Below are 18,216 nucleotides of genomic sequence, written 5' to 3'. Positions count from 1 at the left end.
ACTGAAAACAGAACGTTTCCCAGATTAAGAGCAGCAAGTCCTCCCGTTTACTCTGGGTCTATAAATGTCCCAGGATTATTTTCGACTTAGAGAATGCTTGGTAGATACAGATTCACAACTGTAAGGAATGTATTTTACACATTAAAAAGTTTTTTTAAACTGCAAGTTACCTGGCCAAATTGGCAAATGAAGATGAACTGCCGTAGCCCCTACTTGACTTGGAGTGAGGGGTTACATAAGCATTGCCCTTCCTGCTTACTCCCTCATCTCTGAAACGCAGATCACTGAAGTCCCTACCTAGGGCAGTTGTGTTAATTAAATTATTCTGCAGCATGCACTCAGCGTAGTGCCTGGCGTATGGTCAGAGAAGGTCAGCTCGGAAAGGGCTGGTGAAGAGCATGATGCCAGCGCAGGGAATCAGCTGGTGCCCACGGATGTTGCACTGCCATTTTCTCAGTATAATTTTTCTCAGCTACACTAATGAAAGAAGAAAGAGCCCATTGTCTGACTTACATTGCCTGAGTGTAACACTCTTACATGTGAGGATTCATTTTTTATTTGCTTATTCTATGAACAAGGCTTTTTTTTTTCCTTGAAATCTGTGTTTAGATGTTGTTGGATGGAAATTCAGTAGGAAGTTTCATTTAGCCTACAAGCTGCCTTTATTTAGCCTGTATTTCTTGTTTTTCTAAAGTATTCATGAACTCGATAAATATAAGCTGACACCTTTCTGTATTATTTATTTGGTTGACCTTCTGATTTGCAGTGGAGGATATAAAGATTAACCCTGTTGGGCCAAGTCCCTGTGTCAAGCAACCCTGAAGGTCAAGGTGATTATGTGACATTTGTTACATTGTGTTTCCTATAGATTGTGAGCACCTAATTCGAAGGATGTTGGTCCTTGACCCATCCAAGCGACTAACCATAGCTCAAATCAAGGAGCATAAATGGATGCTCATAGAAGTTCCCGTACAAAGACCTGTCCTCTATCCGCAAGAGCAAGAAAATGAGCCTTCCATCGGGGAGTTTAATGAACAAGTTTTACGACTTATGCACAGCCTTGGAATAGATCAGCAGAAAACCATTGAGGTAAAGTATCAGAGATTTGATTAATGATGTTTTAGGCTGTTTTTATAAAACTCAGTAACTTGATATTTCATGCTCACACCTGTCATTCCACTCTGTTATCACATTTGTCCCCAGGATGTAGGTGTACTGTTGAATGAATGTTCCCTGAGGAACATCAGGCTCTATTTGTATTTGCTTTTATTAAATGTCTAAGTTCCGTTCTTTGCCCCATATGCCAAAGTATCTCAAGAGGAGGGGTTTATATAAGATTAAAAACAGGCAAAAATAGGAGCTTAAGCAAATACAAGGTAGAAAGTTTCTTCTAAGGTAAAGCATGAGGTTTTATATAGGCATTTAATTTGTTTTGTATTGAATGTAGATGTGGAGATAGGCAGCAAGGATGGAACTAAATGGGAAACTAACAAGGAAGGTATCAGGTTTAAGAAAGCCAATAAGATTCTAGATTGTTAACTGGGGAAACTAAGAAGGCAAAAACAGGTGAGGTCTGGATTTGGAAATCTCAAGGGATCGCAGAACTGAGAAGGTCGTGAACCTTGAAAATTCCTTTTGGCTTGTAATTTCTGTCCTCTGATGGTTAACATATTTATAGAATATATACATTTTTTTAAAACCTCAACAGCAGTAGAAACCAATAGTGCTTTTAAGGAGGAAGCATAATAAAGACTGCTAACTGCTCTCCTTTGCTGTGAAAAACCATCCCCGCCCTTGGGACCATAGCAGAACCAACTGGAGCTGTTTCTGTGCTTGGCCGTAGAAGTCGGTCCAGAATGCAGCTGTGAGTGGTCTACACTGAGCATGGTCTGCACCCAGAGTGCCTGCCCTCTGCACTGTCACATGGAATTAGAAAGACTGGGTTTGGTTATGGCTCTTTCATGTCCCCATGATCTATCTCTTTGTTGAAAGGTTTTGAAAAATGGAAAGATTTTTGTTGCCTTTCCCCATTCTTGTTTTTAAAGAAACAGCAGAATCCCAAGCCCTTCAAATGGCTTGTACTGAACTTTTACATTTGAATTAAAGATTATTAAACATGAAAAAAAAAAGGAGCAGTTGTTTCTCTACTCCATTGGCATCTGAGGAAAACTGGCATGCTAGAGAGCTGAAGGCTTAGGAAGCAACTTTATTTTTTTTTTAATTATTTATTATTTTTAATTCATTAATTACATTGTATTATGTGACACAGTTACATAGGTACTTGGATTCTCCCCACCCCTCCCCAAACCTTCCCACTATGGTGGATTCCTCCACCTTGTTGCATAACCACAGTTCAAGTTCAGTTGGGATTCCCCCATTGCAAGCATATACCCAACATAGAGTCCAACATCTTATTGTCCAGTCAAGTTCAACGGCTTCTTAGGTATACCCTCTCTGGTCTGAAGACGGAGCCAGCAGAGTATCATCCCGATCAATTAAAAGCTCCAACATACCATCAGCAAAAATTTACATCATTATGGAAGTAATTGACATAGTAATGAGTAACCAATATGGTAAAAGTAAATGCGAGTTCTTAACCACCTTCTGTGACCACCGGAAGCAACTTTATTTTGAAGATCTCAGAAGGGTGAGACTATAAAAATACGCGGAGAAAGTTACTTGAGAACAGAGATGCAGTGTCTCTCAGCCTAGCATCCAGAGGTCGTTCTCCGACCCCAAATAATTGCTAGAGTTCCCCAAAGTGTTCAGTCATTCACTTCAAGAGTTTTCAGTGATTGCAGGTTGTGTTGAAGCTGTGGGATTTGTGAGTCTGGCTCAGGTTGCTAAGGCCTTGGTTGCAGACATAAGATGGAACTGTCGGTCACTGGGGACCATGTGGCATTTTTTTCTTATTGCAGAAAAATTAATGCAGCCTGATCACATACATGTGCTGGTGAGGGTATTTAAGGGTACTTCGCTTTTTATAGAGATCAATATGTGTTTGAAATGATCTGCCTTCTAGCCTAAATTCTGGAGCATGTTTCATGGAGGTACATTTTATCAGTGTGTTTTTAAAAACACATAATTTTCTTCTCTCTCTCTCTCTTTTTTTTTCTTTTTTTTTTTTTTTAAAGAAAGGTATATCACTGCATTGGTTTTTAGGATTTTCTGCCTGCAGCATTTATTTCTTCTTTTAGTCTTTGCAGAACAAGAGCTACAACCACTTTGCTGCCATTTATTTCTTGTTGGTGGAGCGCCTGAAGTCGCACAGGAGCAGTTTTCCTGTGGAGCAGAGACTTGATGGCCGCCAGCGTCGGCCTAGCACCATTGCTGAACAAACAGTTGCCAAGGTAACGCCCCATTAGCCAGTGTCTTATCTGTGCATTCGTCTATTCACACGTTTGACACATTTTTCTTCTTGTGATGCAAAGGGTTCAGATTTCATCTTCCACGTGATTTTTTATAAGACTTCTGCCTCTGTCAGTTGCTACTCTCAGATGTTTGAGCACCTTTCTATTTTTAAGAGTTAAAATTTTGAAATACAGGCTTTTTTATAATACGCATTTTTCATGGACTTTGTGAAGATTCTTCATGTGCACAAATTTCAAATTTTCTGCATCAAAATGAACATATCTTCTGATTTCATTTTCTATGAATTTTTGAAGTGCCTTCTTCCGGTAGAAGTAAAATGAGACAACGTTGTAAATAATTATTGTTTAAAAGAGAAGGGAAAGAGGGGCACATGTTAAAGGAGAAGGCTTCATGAGCAATAGGCAGTAAGACAGATCTTCCCGTGGAGGATGCTGTGGGGAGGGAGAAGAAGCGGTCCAGAGGAGAAGCACCCACATGAGCAGGTGGAGTGTAGGTCTTGCTTAAATAACACATTTGGAGCTGGCGTGCCGTGCGGTAGTGAAGATGCTGCCTGGGCTGCCTGCATGCAGTGTTGTAGGGTTTGGGTTCTGTCCCCAGCTCTGCTTTAGATTCCAGCCTCCTGCTGAAGTGTACCTTGAAAAGCAGCAGGCACTGAGTCCCCATCACTCAGTCCTGGGCTCCAGGTTTCAGCCTGCTCCCTACCTTGCTGCCCTTTGTGTTGTAAACTAATAGATGGGAGATCACTTTCTTGTGTTGATGCCTGCGCCTGCCTCTCAAAGAAATAAAAATAAACTTTATAAAATTATGAATTAATCCACTTGGAAGTACAGGTATGCACCACGTGAGGACATTTGAAGCAGAAAACGTAGGTGAGAGTGGCCTCCTAGGATTGTATTGCCTAGTGACATTGTAGACTTTTTCACATTTCTTTTTTTAATTAAAGAGATTGAGCTATCATCTACTGATCCGTTCCCCAGATGCCTACAGTGCCTAGACTAGAGCTAGGCCAGGAACTGGGAACTGAATCCAGGCCTACCATTTATGTAGCAAGAGCCCAGCTATGTCAGTCCTCGTCCTGTCTCCCAAGGTCTGCATGAGAAGGAGTTAGGACCAGGAACCCGACTGCTTTTTGAAGCCAGGTGCTTTGATACGGGCTTAGTGCATCCTAACAGGCAGCTTACATCATTGTGGTACAGACACTTGCCCCAGATGTCTTCATTTCTGTAAACATAGACTAGTGTTCTGACTGTGATGACATCACCTCAGAGACCTGACTCAATACTTCATTAAGCAGTGTAGGGATATGAAAAGTTGAGAGTGAAAAGTTGAAGCTGTAAATGAAAAGCTTTGAATGCTAAGATAAAGAGTTTGCTTATAATTCAGGAAACCATTAGAAACTACTGAAAGCTATTAAGCAGGAAAGTGATCAAATTAAATCCATATTTAAAACAAACTGATCTGGTAGCCTTGAGAGGGATGGGTTAGGTAAAAAGGGGAGAAATTTGGAGAAATCTGTTAGGAGACCATTACAGTAGTTGAGAGTCATTGAAGGCTTAAAGTAATAAGGTCCTGGTAAAAGGAAAAAGGAAGACACAAGTATAAATATCCTTTCAGAGGTAAACTGTGTGAACTTAGCAGTACTTGGAGGGACATCTCAGCATAGTTTCAGGGCCCAGCATGGTAGCCTAGTGGCTAAAGTTCTCTCCTTGCATGCGCTGGGATCCCTTATGGGTGCTGGTTCTAATCCCGCTTCCCATCCATCTGCCTGCCTGTGGCCTGGGAAAGCAGTCGAGGACAGCCCAAAGCTTTGAGGCCCTGCACCCGCGTGGGAGACCCGGAAGAGGCTCCGGGCTCCTAGCTTCAGATCGGCTCAGTTCTGACTGTTGCGGCTGCTTGGGGAATGAATCAGTGAACAGAAGATCTTCCTCTCTGTCTCTTCTCCTCTCTATATATTTGACTTCCCACTAAAAATAAATCTAAAAACAAAACCAAAAAAAGCAAGGCTTCATGAGCGAATACCAGATTCTGCTGTTGACTTGCTGGATGTGACATTGAAGTTTCGTGAGGTCTTCTCCACCTCAGTTTCTCAACTGTAAAATGGTAAATGGTAATAAGAATAGAAGGTTGTGACAATGAAGATAATATTCATGAAATGCTTAAAACAATGTCTGACCTGTCGGAAGTGGGAGTTAAAGACGACTGCTCTTGGTTTAGAGCCTGATAGAATGATGGAACATGAATTGAGTTACTTAGATCGAAGATCTGAATCCCAGCAAAGACTGAAGCTAAATAAGTGATTTCTTCATAGCTTTACTAGGATTCTTTTTTTTTTTTAATTATTTATTATTTTTACTTCATTAATTACATTGTATTATGTGACACAGTTACATAGGTACTTGGGTTCTCCCACCCCTCCCCAAACCCTCCCACCATGGTGGATTCCTCCACCTTGTTGCATAACCACAGTTCAAGTTCAGTTGAGATTCCCCCATTGCAAGCATACACCAAACATAGAGTCCAGCATCTTATTGTCCAGTCAAGTTCAACGGCTTCTTAGGTATACCCTCTCTGGTCTGAAGACAGAGCCAGCAGAGTATCATCCCAGTCAATTGAAAGCTCCAAAATACCATCAGTTTACTAGGATTCTTTCTGCTTTTGTGAGGTACTAACTTTGATCTAAGTGAAATTAAGAGCAAAGGAGTTTTGACTTGGTATTTCTTGGGAAGCTTAACAAAACATACGGGATTACAATGAAATTTTGCACTGGCTTTTATAGAACATGTTAAACCAAGGAAGTTAAAATCTTGTTTTTTACGTATTTCTATGCATACTTCATATGTTAAATAATACGAGTATTGATATAAGTGTGGGTAAAGTAGTATGTCTGTTCTGTTCTGGATAACTTGGATTAGAGTATCTCAGCATTCGGAAACGTTCACAGTTAAAGGTCTCACTATCAAGACAGAGAGATAAGGTGAGGACCCGTGCGGTGGTGTTGCAGTAGCGAGACACAGTGATGGCGCTTCCTTCTTACCCTCACGAGCAGACAACCGGACATGAAGCAGGAAGGCTTCCCCTGCGAGCCTCTTTGTTCTCCCTAAACATTACACCAGTGAGGGAGTGGCGAAGGGTTACATAAACAGTTGTTCCTGCACACGTGCAAATGTTATTGTACATGATATCCTTTCATATCTAGACTATAAGCAAATTCCCTGGGATATCTCGAATTATATTTGATTTGGCTTGGGGTTTAGATGTATGTCACAGCTTCTTACATTTGATAACTTTTATTTTTTATTACCCTCTTGAGTTCTTTTCATCTTATGCACTAACCCACGTTGTCATAGAAAGCCACTTAGTGTAACATAAATGCCTCTGGTTCAAATGGAAATCTCTAAGCTTGTCTCCAGGCCGTCTGGATGTTAAGCAGTAGGCACAGGCACTGAAGGAAAGGTTCCCTTCCCTGGGAGCTTCCACATCCCGCATGAAAACATTGAGCTTACTGCGAAACTGACTCTGTGTGGATACAAGTGTGCTTTTAGAAGTCTTCTGTCACTTTGCTTTATATTCTGATTTTTTAAGTGGCAAGTCACTTGTTACTTGATAGAGCAATAGCATGGAGGAAACAGCATAGTTTAACACAAAGGTCACCTGAGCTGTGGAGTCATGGGACCTGGGCATCTCTTGAGCTCCTGTGTCCTTCAGTATAAAATGGAAATAGTAATAGCTACTTCGTATGATTGCTACAAAGGCAGAATTAGTTAAACCATACCAGCAAATGAGCTCAGCAAACAGAGGGCTTATATGCCTGGCACATTCCCTTCCATTGCGGCACAGGGGAGGATCCAGGTAATAGTGCCTGCCTTTAGGGAGTTTGCAATCCAGTGATAAATTACCCATTATTGTTTAGACAACAGCAGCTTCCCATCTTAGATCATGCCTTTTTCTCATGAATTCTAACCACTTGTTTTTAACAGTTCTTCTCCTTCGCGTGTCCGTCATCTGCATGCAGACAAAAACAGAACAGTCATCCCTGTTCTTTAATTACTGATTACAGGTTGTCTTCTGAAGCTACAGGACAGAGTTTTGTATGGGCTTGCCAGGGCTGCTGTTACAAAACGCCACAGACTAGTGGCCTAACCACTAGGAATTGTTTTCTCTTCATTCTAGAAACTGCAGGAGCTAGACCCAGGGTGCAGTCCAGGTTGATTTCTGGGAAGAGCTCATTGCTGGGCCTCTAGGAGGTTACGCTGTTGCTGCATCCTCATCTGGCTTTTCCTCTGTGAGCACGGAGCACAATATCTCTGGGGTCTCTTCGCTCTGTATGAGGACACAAGCCCTGTAGGATCAGGGTCCCGTCCTTATGATCCCAGTTTTATGTATATTACTTGTAATAATCACACTGAGCTTCCAAATTCTGAAGGACACAGTCTGTGTAACAGGTATGAGCCGGCTCAATTCAGTAACGACTTTCCCATGAGAAAGCACATGATTTTTACTTCACTGGTTCTGAAAAACAAATTCATAAGATATTCACGGCAATAAACATATGTTTTGAAAAGTAATCACAGTCTGTTAGACTTAATCATTGTTTATTGCTCTTGAAACTAGTAATATCTGCTCCCTTGGCCATTAATCTACAATTTATTAAAATAACATTCTCTAATCAGCTCTTTAGTGCTGATCATGGCTTTTAGGTATTTATACCCTACCCTAGTTCCAGAAAGATCTTTTGAGTTGATGCCTAAAGCCCATCACCCTATTTCTTAGGAAGTGACTGTCACAAGAAGATGTGTTATTCCTCTGTCTTTACCAAGTTCACGGGCAGTTGTTGTTGTCCAGGTCCAATGTACAAGTTGTCACGGAGAGTGTGCTGTCAGTGTGGCACTGCAGCACTGCCGTGCGCAGGGTGCAAGCTGGGGGCAGGCAGGGGCTGACGGGGCAGCACTCACAGCTGTCACTCCAGCACCTCGCTGCCGACGCACTGGCTTCAGGTAATGTCTTGGACTACTCTCTTGTACAAGGAGCAGTTTAATAACTTTAGGAAATAGAAGCAGAACTTTCATTTTTTCTTTATATTTAAAAACTTATGACCAGCGTAAGAATGTACCAAATATACTTTATTAGAAAATCTAAATTTTCTGTTGTAAGAGATCAATGACTGAAAGGGGAGAGGGGAACATTTAATCTTCAGAGTAGCACAGGAAATAAGCCTGCAGAATGATGATACAAGAAAAGCCATTTCATTGTCATGTTTAGCATGACACATAATAGTGCCTGTCTGTTTTTACCTTCCCTGTGATACTGTCACTTGACTGTTGCTATTCTTTATCTTATGTAGTATGTACAGATGATATCAGTACTGGAATATACCAGATACAAACATCTGCTGAACATACTCAAATGTAAGGCATAATGCTAGTATAGCTCCCCTTTTTAAAAAATCATCAGCTTAAAAATCTAACTGGGAACCGTAAGGCAGTATGTGAGAACAAAACTGTATTCACAGGCCTGGCACAATAGCCTAGTGGCTAAAGTCCTCACCTTGCACGCCCCGGAATCCCATATGGGCGCCGGTTCTAATCCCGGCGGCCCCACTTCCCATCCAGCTCCCTGCTTGTGGCCTGGGAAAGCAGTGGAGGACGGCCCAAAACCTTGGGACCCTGCACCCGTGTGGGAAAGGGACCCTGCACCCGTGTGGGAAACTCGGAAGAAACTCCAGGCTCCTGGCTTCAGTTCAGCTCAACTCCAGCCACTGCACCCGCTTGGGGAATGAATCATCGGACAGAAGATCTTCCTCTCTGTCTCTCTTCCTCTCCAAAGAATAAATAAATCTTAAAAAAAAAATTGCATTCATCTTGCAATCTAATTCCTATATTCTTGTCATCTTGCTGAAACTTTAGGAGGAGGAGGTGGGGCATGGCATTTGGCACAGAGATGAAAGGGTCCACAAAGGACACCTGCATCCCATGTCCAGGTTCCTGTGTTTGAGTCCCAGTTCCGATTTTGATTTCAGCTTTTAGCTCTAATGTACTCTAAGGAAGCAGATGTAGCTCAGCATGGAAGACCCAGAAGGGAGACTCAGGTCAAATTCCAGGCTTCTAGCTTCAGCCTGCCCCCAGCAGCTTCATCTTTAAACCTGTTGCTTGCCAGTTGTTGGAAAAGAAGACACTCTTGCAAATGATTTTTCTAAAGAAAAGTTGGTGGTGCTTATTTACCTAGGGTAGTTAACAAAGCAGCTGCGAATAATGGATTTAAAACTATGAGGAACTTTGTATGGCAGACTGACTGTGGGAACTGTGCAGGTCTCCTTCCGTGCGGCCAGGAGCCGTGTCTTCTCAGGGGAAGGAGAATGTCTCTACCACTTTTCTTCCTGTTCACATGCTTTGTCAAGAAATACCTTCCAGGCCCAGCGTAGTAGCCTAATGACCAAAGTCTTCGCCTTGCATGCGCCAAGATCCCATATGGGCACCATTTCTAATCCCAGCAGCTCCCTTCCCGTCCCTCTCTCTGCTTGTGGCCTGGGAAAGCAGTCGAGGACGGCCTTGGGACCCTGCACCCACGTGGGAGACCCGGAAGAGAGTCTAGGCTCCTGGCTTTGGATCGGCGTGGCTGTGGCCATTGTGGCCACTTAGGGAGTGAATCAATGGACGGAAGATCTTCCTCTCTGCCTCTTCTCCTCTCTGTATGTCTGATTTTGCGATAATAAGAAATAAATATTAGATAGAAAAACCTTCTAGCTCATACTCTCCTATGCCACCACCACCCACAAAATGAAAAGAGATAAACTTGAAACACTTATTTCAATATAACTTGCATCATAGTTAGTTTTGGATATATGCCTGTCTATTCCTGGTTCAATTTTGAGCTCCTTAGACTTCTTTATGTATTTTCAAGTAATATAATAGATGAGGCACTTCGAAAACTTGGCAGTGAGGTTGGTGATGTGGCATAGCAAGTAAAGCTACTGCCTATAGTGCTGGCATCCCATATGGGCACCAATTTAAGTTCCAACTACTCCACTTCTGATTCAACTCCCTGCTAATGCACCTGGGAAAGCATCAGGAGATGGCCTAAGCACTTGGGTCCCAGCACCCAGGTGGGAGACCCAAATGCAGTTCCTGACTCCCAGCTTCAGCCTGGCCCGGCATGCCTTTGCAATGATTTGGGGAATGAACCAGCGAAGGAAGATCTTCTGCCACCCCACACTCTGTTATCACTCTCTCTGTGTAACTCTGCCTTTTGAATAAATAAATAAGTAAATCTTAAAAACAACAAAAAAGTTGGTCCAAAGTGAAGTAAAAGGAAAAGTGTGTTTTGCTGTAAAATATATTTGAAATGTGTAGTTCTGTGTAGTTTATTTCTGTAAAATGTATGTGGCACTCTAAAAATTTGGTAGGAGGTAGGATTTAAAAATAAGCTTATTTTGGGCTCGGCGGCGTAGCCTAGTGGCTAAGGTCCTCGCCTTGATCCCATGTGGCCGCTGGTTCTAATCCCGGCAGCTCCACTTCCTCTCTGTCTCTCCTCCTCTCAGTGTATCTGACTTTGTAATAAAAATAAAATAAATCTTTTTTAAAAAATAAGCTTATTTTTCTGTGAAAATATTTTTTAAATACAGTTTTTCATAATAAGCATTTTCCATGAGCTTTTTGAAGGCCCCTTGCATAGAAAGAGACAATATGTGTTGAATTGAAGCAAAGTGCATTCTCCAGTTTCCTATAATGACTGGTCTTCTTACACTTTTATCTTCATGCAAGTGAGGTTTCTCATCATGGAACAAAAAGAAAACCCTGTACCACATATTTTAGAACAACTGATTCCTTCAGATTGAGAGCTGTGCCATCCCCATATTTCATTAGATCTTTTCTGAAATTTCAAATAAAATAGTTATTTAGATTTTAAATATTGGAAAGTTATTTTATTCTAAGCAATGTGTGTGTTTATAGAGAAAATATTAACGTACACAAACTGTCCCCTGTTGCCATATTTACAGGCACAAACTGTGGGTATCCCGGTGACCGTGCATTCACCGAACATGAGGCTGATGCGATCTACCCTGCTACCACAGGCAGCCAACGTGGAGGCATACTCATTTCCTGCATCCAGCTGCCAGGCGGAAGCCGCGTTTATGGAAGAGGAGTGTGTCGACACTCCAAAGGTACTCATGGGTTTGAGACACTCAGGACTTGCGGTATGGCCTAACAACCTTGTTGAACTTTGTCAATTTGTGACACTTAGGATTGTTTTTGTGAAGAACCTAAAAAAAAAATCCAAGGTCAAGTTCTCATTGAGTTCTAGCACTGTGACTGTTACTTAACTAATGTAACTGGTCAGACCTCCACTGTGCTTCCCAAAATCCTGTCTCCTTCCAGAACCAGTTCCTTCTCCCTTCACATTTCAGAATGCCATGTGCTTGATTATAGTTCTAGAAGCGAAAAATGCACTACTGTGCTGAATTGTGCTTGGTCTGTGTTATTAGTATCATCTCTTTACTGCCTGGGGCATTGAAGTTACAACGTGCCAGGCCACCCTTTTTTGTTCGATGAACCACCTTTGTCTATGTTTAGAGGACCTGAGTCTACCTGGCTGCAGTGGCTTTATAGATGCGCAGGTGACAGCTTCTCACTAGGTGGATAATTGTTTGCCCTCTGATATATGTTGCATCTGCTTAGCACTGAGTGATGGGTACAGAATCCTGTTCTTGGGGACCAGAGACTTGTAAACAACTGTTGCTCTTGGCGGGCATTCAGCCTCTGCTCTTTCCTAGCTGTGTAAACTTGAACAAGGTGACAGATGCTGTTGTTTCTTATGCAAAATGGGAATAACAATTTTATGGCTGTTCTGATTGATTATAATGATGTATGTGAGATTGTAGATAACTGGTAAATATTCCCTTCTTATCCTTCTTGCCTCTTTAGATAACAGTGAGTCAGACTTGAACTCTGCTGGATTGTGATTTAATAGAAGAAACGTTATGCACAACATACTGGGAACTGTAGTAAATTGATGAAGGGTAAAATATGATTGGACTCTGGAAAGAAGTGTAAATCAAACACTAGCAGGAGGCAGGGCGGGGGGTGCTTTTAGGTGTTTGATCAAGAAGGGCTGTGGGTTAACTGTCGGAGCTGGGAATTGAAAGGTGGATAGAACCAATGTGAGTGGAAGCCAGGGTGGGTTATCTTCAGTGAATGGGAAAACAGGAGGAAAATCAAATGTCAGGAAGGCCAAGTCATCTCAGTTTGAATCAGAGGGCATCTAAAGGGAAATGAAGATGAACAAGGGACAGTGTTGTGACTCATTGAGTTAAGATGCTGCTTGCAATGCCAACATCTCATATCTAAGTATAGGTTTGTGTTTCAACTACTCCACTTCTGAACCTGTTCCCTGATAATACTGCAGAGAGGGCAGTGTAGAATGGCCTGGACACTTAGGCCCCTACCACCATCCTGGGAGGCCAAGGTGGAGTTCTTGGATCCTAGCTTTGGCCTGGCCTAGACTTGGATGTTACAGCCATTTGTTGAGTGAGCCAGCTGATGAAAGATAATCCTGTCTCTCTTCTCTTCTGCCTTCCCTCCCCCTTCTCCCCCTCTCCTCTCTTCTTCTCTCTTTTTGTCTCTCTGCCTTTCAAATTAATCTTGTAAACACAAGACAGTAATAGTAAACGTGACCAAGCTAGCGATAAACGGCAAGCCAAGCAATTCCAGCTGCTTCTCCAGGCCCCTGCTCTCACTGTGGGGACATGTTTAGGCAGCAGTTGCAGCAGTTGGCAGGCTCCATGTTGTGCTTCAGAAGGTTAACCTGGTTGTTCCCCTGGTTGTTCGTGGCAGACACGCACTGGGCCAGGGGAGAGACTTGGACAAGGAGAATGGGGAGGTGAGCAGCCATGACTGGGCAGAAGGGTATGACGTCAGTGACAGAATCTCAGGGTCTGAAGAAAATGAGTCCAGGCAGCCGGAATTGGAGCCTCGCACACTGGGGAGTGGCTGCAGCTTTTAGGGGCCTCTGGAGGTGCAGCAGGTCCCGAAGCTGAGGGACGAGAGCAGCGAGAACAGAGCCAGGAGCTGAGTTGCTGGCCCCAAATGGTTAGTGTCCATGCCCTGTGGACAGCGCCTCTTCCTGTGGGCAGGCTGTTTTGTCTGCCTGTGGTTGCCTAGTGTGTTCAATAAATTACCAGTACACTCGCACTCAGAAATTTAGACATAAATTAGGGCAACATAATTCATTTATTTTGAAAATCTAATTCCCTCAAAAAATTAAAATGCAGTCTGCTAGAGGCTTGTCTCTGAGGGTTTCAGGCCTGAAACACAAATTGGGCGCTGTCTGCTGTATTATATAGGGCAAGCTATTTTTAAAGCCTGTGATTGTTACCGTAACTAGGAAACAGACAGGAAATGAATGATTTTGTGAAAGCTATAGTCACTAGCTAGAAGGTTTATTTGCATTCATAGGAAGAGCAGTGCCATGCTGGAACTGGCCACCCACGCTAGCCTGTGCTAACCTGGCACAGCCAGGCCATGGATAACCACCATCTTAATTGGGAACCATTTTATTCATGTCAGGAAAAATGCTGTCCCTTTTCTTTCCTACTGCTTCTTTGGGTGTTATGTTGATTTTGTGTTTGTGTTTTTGGTGTTTGCTTTTTTAAACTTCTTTTTTTTTATTTATTTCAAAGGCAGATTTACAGGGAGAGACAGAGAAGGAAAGATTTTTGGCCACTGTTTCACTCCCCAAATGACCACAAAGGCCAGAACTGGGCCAGAGCCAGGAGCTTATTCCATGTCTTCCGTGTGAGTAGGGGCCCAAGGACTTGATTAATCTTTTTGCTGCTTTCCTAGGCACAGCAGCAGGGAACTGGATCAGAAGTAGAACTACTGGGACTGAAACCTGTGCCTGTATGGGATGCTGGCAGAGGCTTAACCTACTACATCACAGTACTGCCCCCCCCATTGCCTCTTTTTTTGCTGCCCATAAATAAATGTACACAGAAAAAAACATTAGGTGGTTCCCTTTGTTCATACTGTCTCATATGCACTCATGCTGTAACACCCAACTTTTCCTTAGTGATGCATCATAGCTGTGTATGTTGCTGACTTATTTATTGGTAGGTTTGTCTTGAAATCAGAGTTACAGAAAGAGATGGAGCCATGTCTTCCATCTGGCGTTCACTCTTCAGAAGGGCACAGCAGTTAGCATGGGCCAAGGCCAGAGGCTGGAGCCAAGACTCCAGGTCTTCCACGTGGGTCATCTGCTGCTTTTCCCAAGGCATTAACAGGAAGCCGGATGGGAAATAGAGCAACTGGGACACAAACTGGCGCCTATCTGGCATGGCAATGTCCCAGGCAGAGGCTTTGCTTTACACACTGTGCTGCAGTGCCAGCCCTGGCCCAGGCATCAGTACTTTCATATCAGCTGGGGGCAGGCATCTTGCATCTCAAACAGAGTTCACTTCTGCCTTCCTTCCTAGAGGTTTTTTATGGTTGTGAGTGTCAGTGAAGTCCCTCAGGGAATCTGAATTCAAATTGTAGTTTGAGATTCTGCAAAATTCAGTCCCTTTCTGGGATAGCCACCCAACTGTGGATGAGAACAGCTGATCAGGGACTCTGAGCAGTAATACAGTCCCAGGAGAGACGTGAGGCCATAGGGAACTGGGAGGTACATGGACCTTGGAGAGAAATCTTTTGAGGGTTTCTTTGGAAATATTGGGAAGTTTTAGACAAGCACACTTATGCACATTTCAGTCTATGTGGAATTTTATTAAAGATTACAATAATAATAAGAGAGATTTCCAAGTTAATTGGATGGCAGAGTGTGAGCTGTTGCATTTGTATATATTCTTTTTTTATATAGATTTATTTTTTTTTTTTTATTACGAAGTCAGATATGCAGAGAGGAGGAGAGACAGAGAGGAAGATCTTCCGTCCGATGTTTCACTCCCCAAGTGAGCCGCAACGGCCGGTGCTGCGCCAATCCGAAGCCGGGAACCAGGAACCTCTTCCAGGTCTCCCACACGGGTGCAGGATCCCAAGGCATTGGGCCGTCCTCTACTGCTTTCCCAGGCCACAAGCAGGGAGCTGGATGGGAAGTGGAGCTGCCGGGATTAGAACCGGCATCCATATGGGATTCCGGGGCGTTCAAGGCGAGGACTTTAGCTGCTAGGCCACGCCGCCGGGCCCATTGTATATATTCTTAATAACTTTTTCTCACAAAGGCAGTATACACAAGAGTAGGCCAGAAAAGACACCTTAAACTTTTCATAGGGTTAACCTCTAAGGTTTTATGAGAAGGAGAAATTTCACTTTTCTTTTTTTAAAAGAAGATTTATTTATTTATTTGAACAACAGCCTTGCAGAGAAGGAAAGACAGAGAGAGATCTTCCGATCTCTGGCTCACTTCCAAAATGACTGTATTGGCCAAAGTTGGCCAGTTCAAAGCCAGAAATCAGGAGCTTCTTCCAGGTCTCCCACATGGGTGTAGAGACCTAAGGACTTAGGCCATCTTCTGCTGCTTTCCCAGACCATGAGCAGGGAGCTGCACTGGAAGTGCAGCAGCCAGGACTCGAGCTGGCATCTGTGTGGGACACTAGTGCTTTAAGCGGTAATTTTACCAGCTGCACACAATACCAACCCTTTGGTGTGCTTCCTTAAAGTGGGTTAGAAATGCTGGCAGCCAGGTAGGCATAGGGTGGCATAGTAGAGCAGTGTTTTAGAACAAAATTGTATTCTGTGCTGTTATTTTGTGTCTTTACTATATATCATGAGCACTTTTTTTCTGTTAGGAGATGTTCCATTAAAGGGTGTTTTAAGAACTGCTTAAAGTGTTGTACTGAACGTAAGCCTGCCTCTACTTTTCTACTGTTGAGCATCACGTACTCCAATGTTTTTGCATCTTTATATATGCTGAAAGTGAATAGCCTTATGTCTAAATCTCTGGCCCTACCTCTGATTATTTTTAACATCCATTTCTAGAGCTGAAATAATGTAGTTCTTTGCCTCTTGACCTGGTTATTTGTTTGATTTGTTACAGGATGAGAAAAAAATACTTTAAAAGAAATTGTGATAGCTTTAATGTCCTGCTTTTAAAAATTACATTATAAAGGTCAAATAATTCATTGGAATATCTCAACTACTTAACATTAAGAAACAATGTTATTTTTTATTTATTATCTTAATTCTCCCAAACAACACCCTATTCCCCTATTACAAATGAAAGAGTGAGTTGTATAGAAGTTAAGCAAGTCTCCTAGTAAGTAATGAAGCTGAGGATAGAGCCTGCTGCAGCTCAGTAGATGCCAAGGACTTGGTGTACAAATTCTGAGACAAATCCCTGGCCCCACCCCACCCCCCCAGCTTTGAGCAGTTGTGCTTTGGTATGCTGTTTTAGTCTGTTCAGCTGCCATTACAAAATACCACAGACTAGTACCTCCAAGTAGTGAGGGCTAGGAAGTCCAGAATCAAGGCTGATGGGTTTCTGGCGAAGGTCTTATCTCTGAGTGGCAGAGAGCCACCGCCCCACTCTGCGTTCCGTCCTCACAGGGCCCATGGCTGTGGCAGGGCTCAGAGGGAGCCCTCTGATGGCCCTCTCTGTGAGGATATTCCTGTCAAGTACTAGCCCTACTTTCTTGGAGACCCAACTCCAAACACAGCCACCTTGGGCTTTAGCAGATGATGTGGGGAAGGACAGACACAGCCTCCAGCCTGGAGCAACCTGCCACTCCCTAGACCGGCTGCAGGCCTCCTGGTGGACTCGGGGCTTTCCCAGCGAGGGGTGACTCTTACTTCTCCATGATCGCTTACAAGTGATGAGACCAAGCAAGCTTGAAGATGAAAACAGTATACTAGGTGATGTACTTTTCTCCCATATTGGTTTTTAAAATCCTGTAATTTATAGTTAGCCTAGAGTACTTCCTAGAGCATACCATCCTACAGCAGCTTAGGTCACCTAGGCAGGTCAGCCCAATGTATCAGTCACAAATTCCTAGATCTTAGTTTTGGCTGTTAAATCAAGTCGCTCAGTAAATGGGCAAGGCCAAGGTGACCTGGGGGTTGGCTGTCTTAAGGCTGAAAATGTTCACCCCTTTTCACTCTGCCTGTCCTGTGGTACTTCTTGGTCATCGGATTTTCCCAGCTATCCAAGGATGAAAATTCAGGCCCTTGTTTTCTAGCTTTCCTGTGATGGAAGACTTCTCTCATCATCTGTATTGAAGACACCATTCATAAACTGGTAGCCTAAGTAAGCTTACATTCAGGGGACCACAGGATTTCTGAGGAATTCAGGGAAAGAGGTGTTTTTCTCTGTTAAAGGGATATAAGCCAACTTGTACAGCTTACCCTGCGGGAGTATCAGCTAAGATTCGGCAGAGGCTGTGAGGATAAAGATACTCGGTAGATAATTACTGTGACATTCTTCCCCTTTTGCTTTATTCATTACTAAATCATCCCTGGCTAGCCTTGGAAAACTGCATTCCAACAGCTAAGGAATCCAGGGGTGAATGTAAGTTCTCCCACAGCGGTTCTTTCCTGCAAGATAACTATAAAGTGTAGCCCAAAAGAAGGAAAATGTTAGCCAGGGAAGGGCGGAGAATGAAATTGCCAACCAGATCTCAAAGTTTCATCTTCTGATGCCTTGGGGACAGGTTGGCCACAGTCTAGGAAGAAAACATGTGGCACTGCTCTTGAGCACCACTCATCCTTTTAAAGCCCCCTGCTGCCTTGGCCACCTTATCAGTGTAATGGCTCTGACCATTTTGCATGAAACAACCATCATCTTCCCACTGCAAACAAAGCTCTGAGTCACCCACGGTTCCCTCCCTCTCCAAATACAGGGCCGTGCAGGGCTGTCCCATTG

At 43.2% G+C, this 18,216-nt stretch overlaps 1 protein-coding gene across 5 annotated transcripts in view; it reads left to right on the top strand.

Moving 5' to 3' along the window:
* SIK2 (salt inducible kinase 2) overlaps window positions 1-18,216 on the top strand; it is a 125,914-nt gene that overhangs the window by 98,987 nt on the left and 8,711 nt on the right. For all 5 annotated transcript variants that reach the window (XM_058663927.1, XM_058663926.1, XM_058663925.1 and 2 more), the window contains exons 7-9: window positions 869-1,089; window positions 3,198-3,350; window positions 11,366-11,530. In XM_058663927.1, coding sequence (XP_058519910.1) covers window positions 869-1,089; window positions 3,198-3,350; window positions 11,366-11,530 — 539 coding nt within the window. The remainder of the gene's footprint in view (window positions 1-868; window positions 1,090-3,197; window positions 3,351-11,365; window positions 11,531-18,216) is intronic.

This window comes from Ochotona princeps, chromosome 4 (assembly GCF_030435755.1).
Source record: "Ochotona princeps isolate mOchPri1 chromosome 4, mOchPri1.hap1, whole genome shotgun sequence".
NCBI classification, from domain to species: Eukaryota; Metazoa; Chordata; class Mammalia; order Lagomorpha; family Ochotonidae; genus Ochotona; species Ochotona princeps.
The sequence above is the reverse complement of the archived record's forward strand: the minus strand, read 5'-3'. Positions and strand labels throughout refer to the sequence as shown.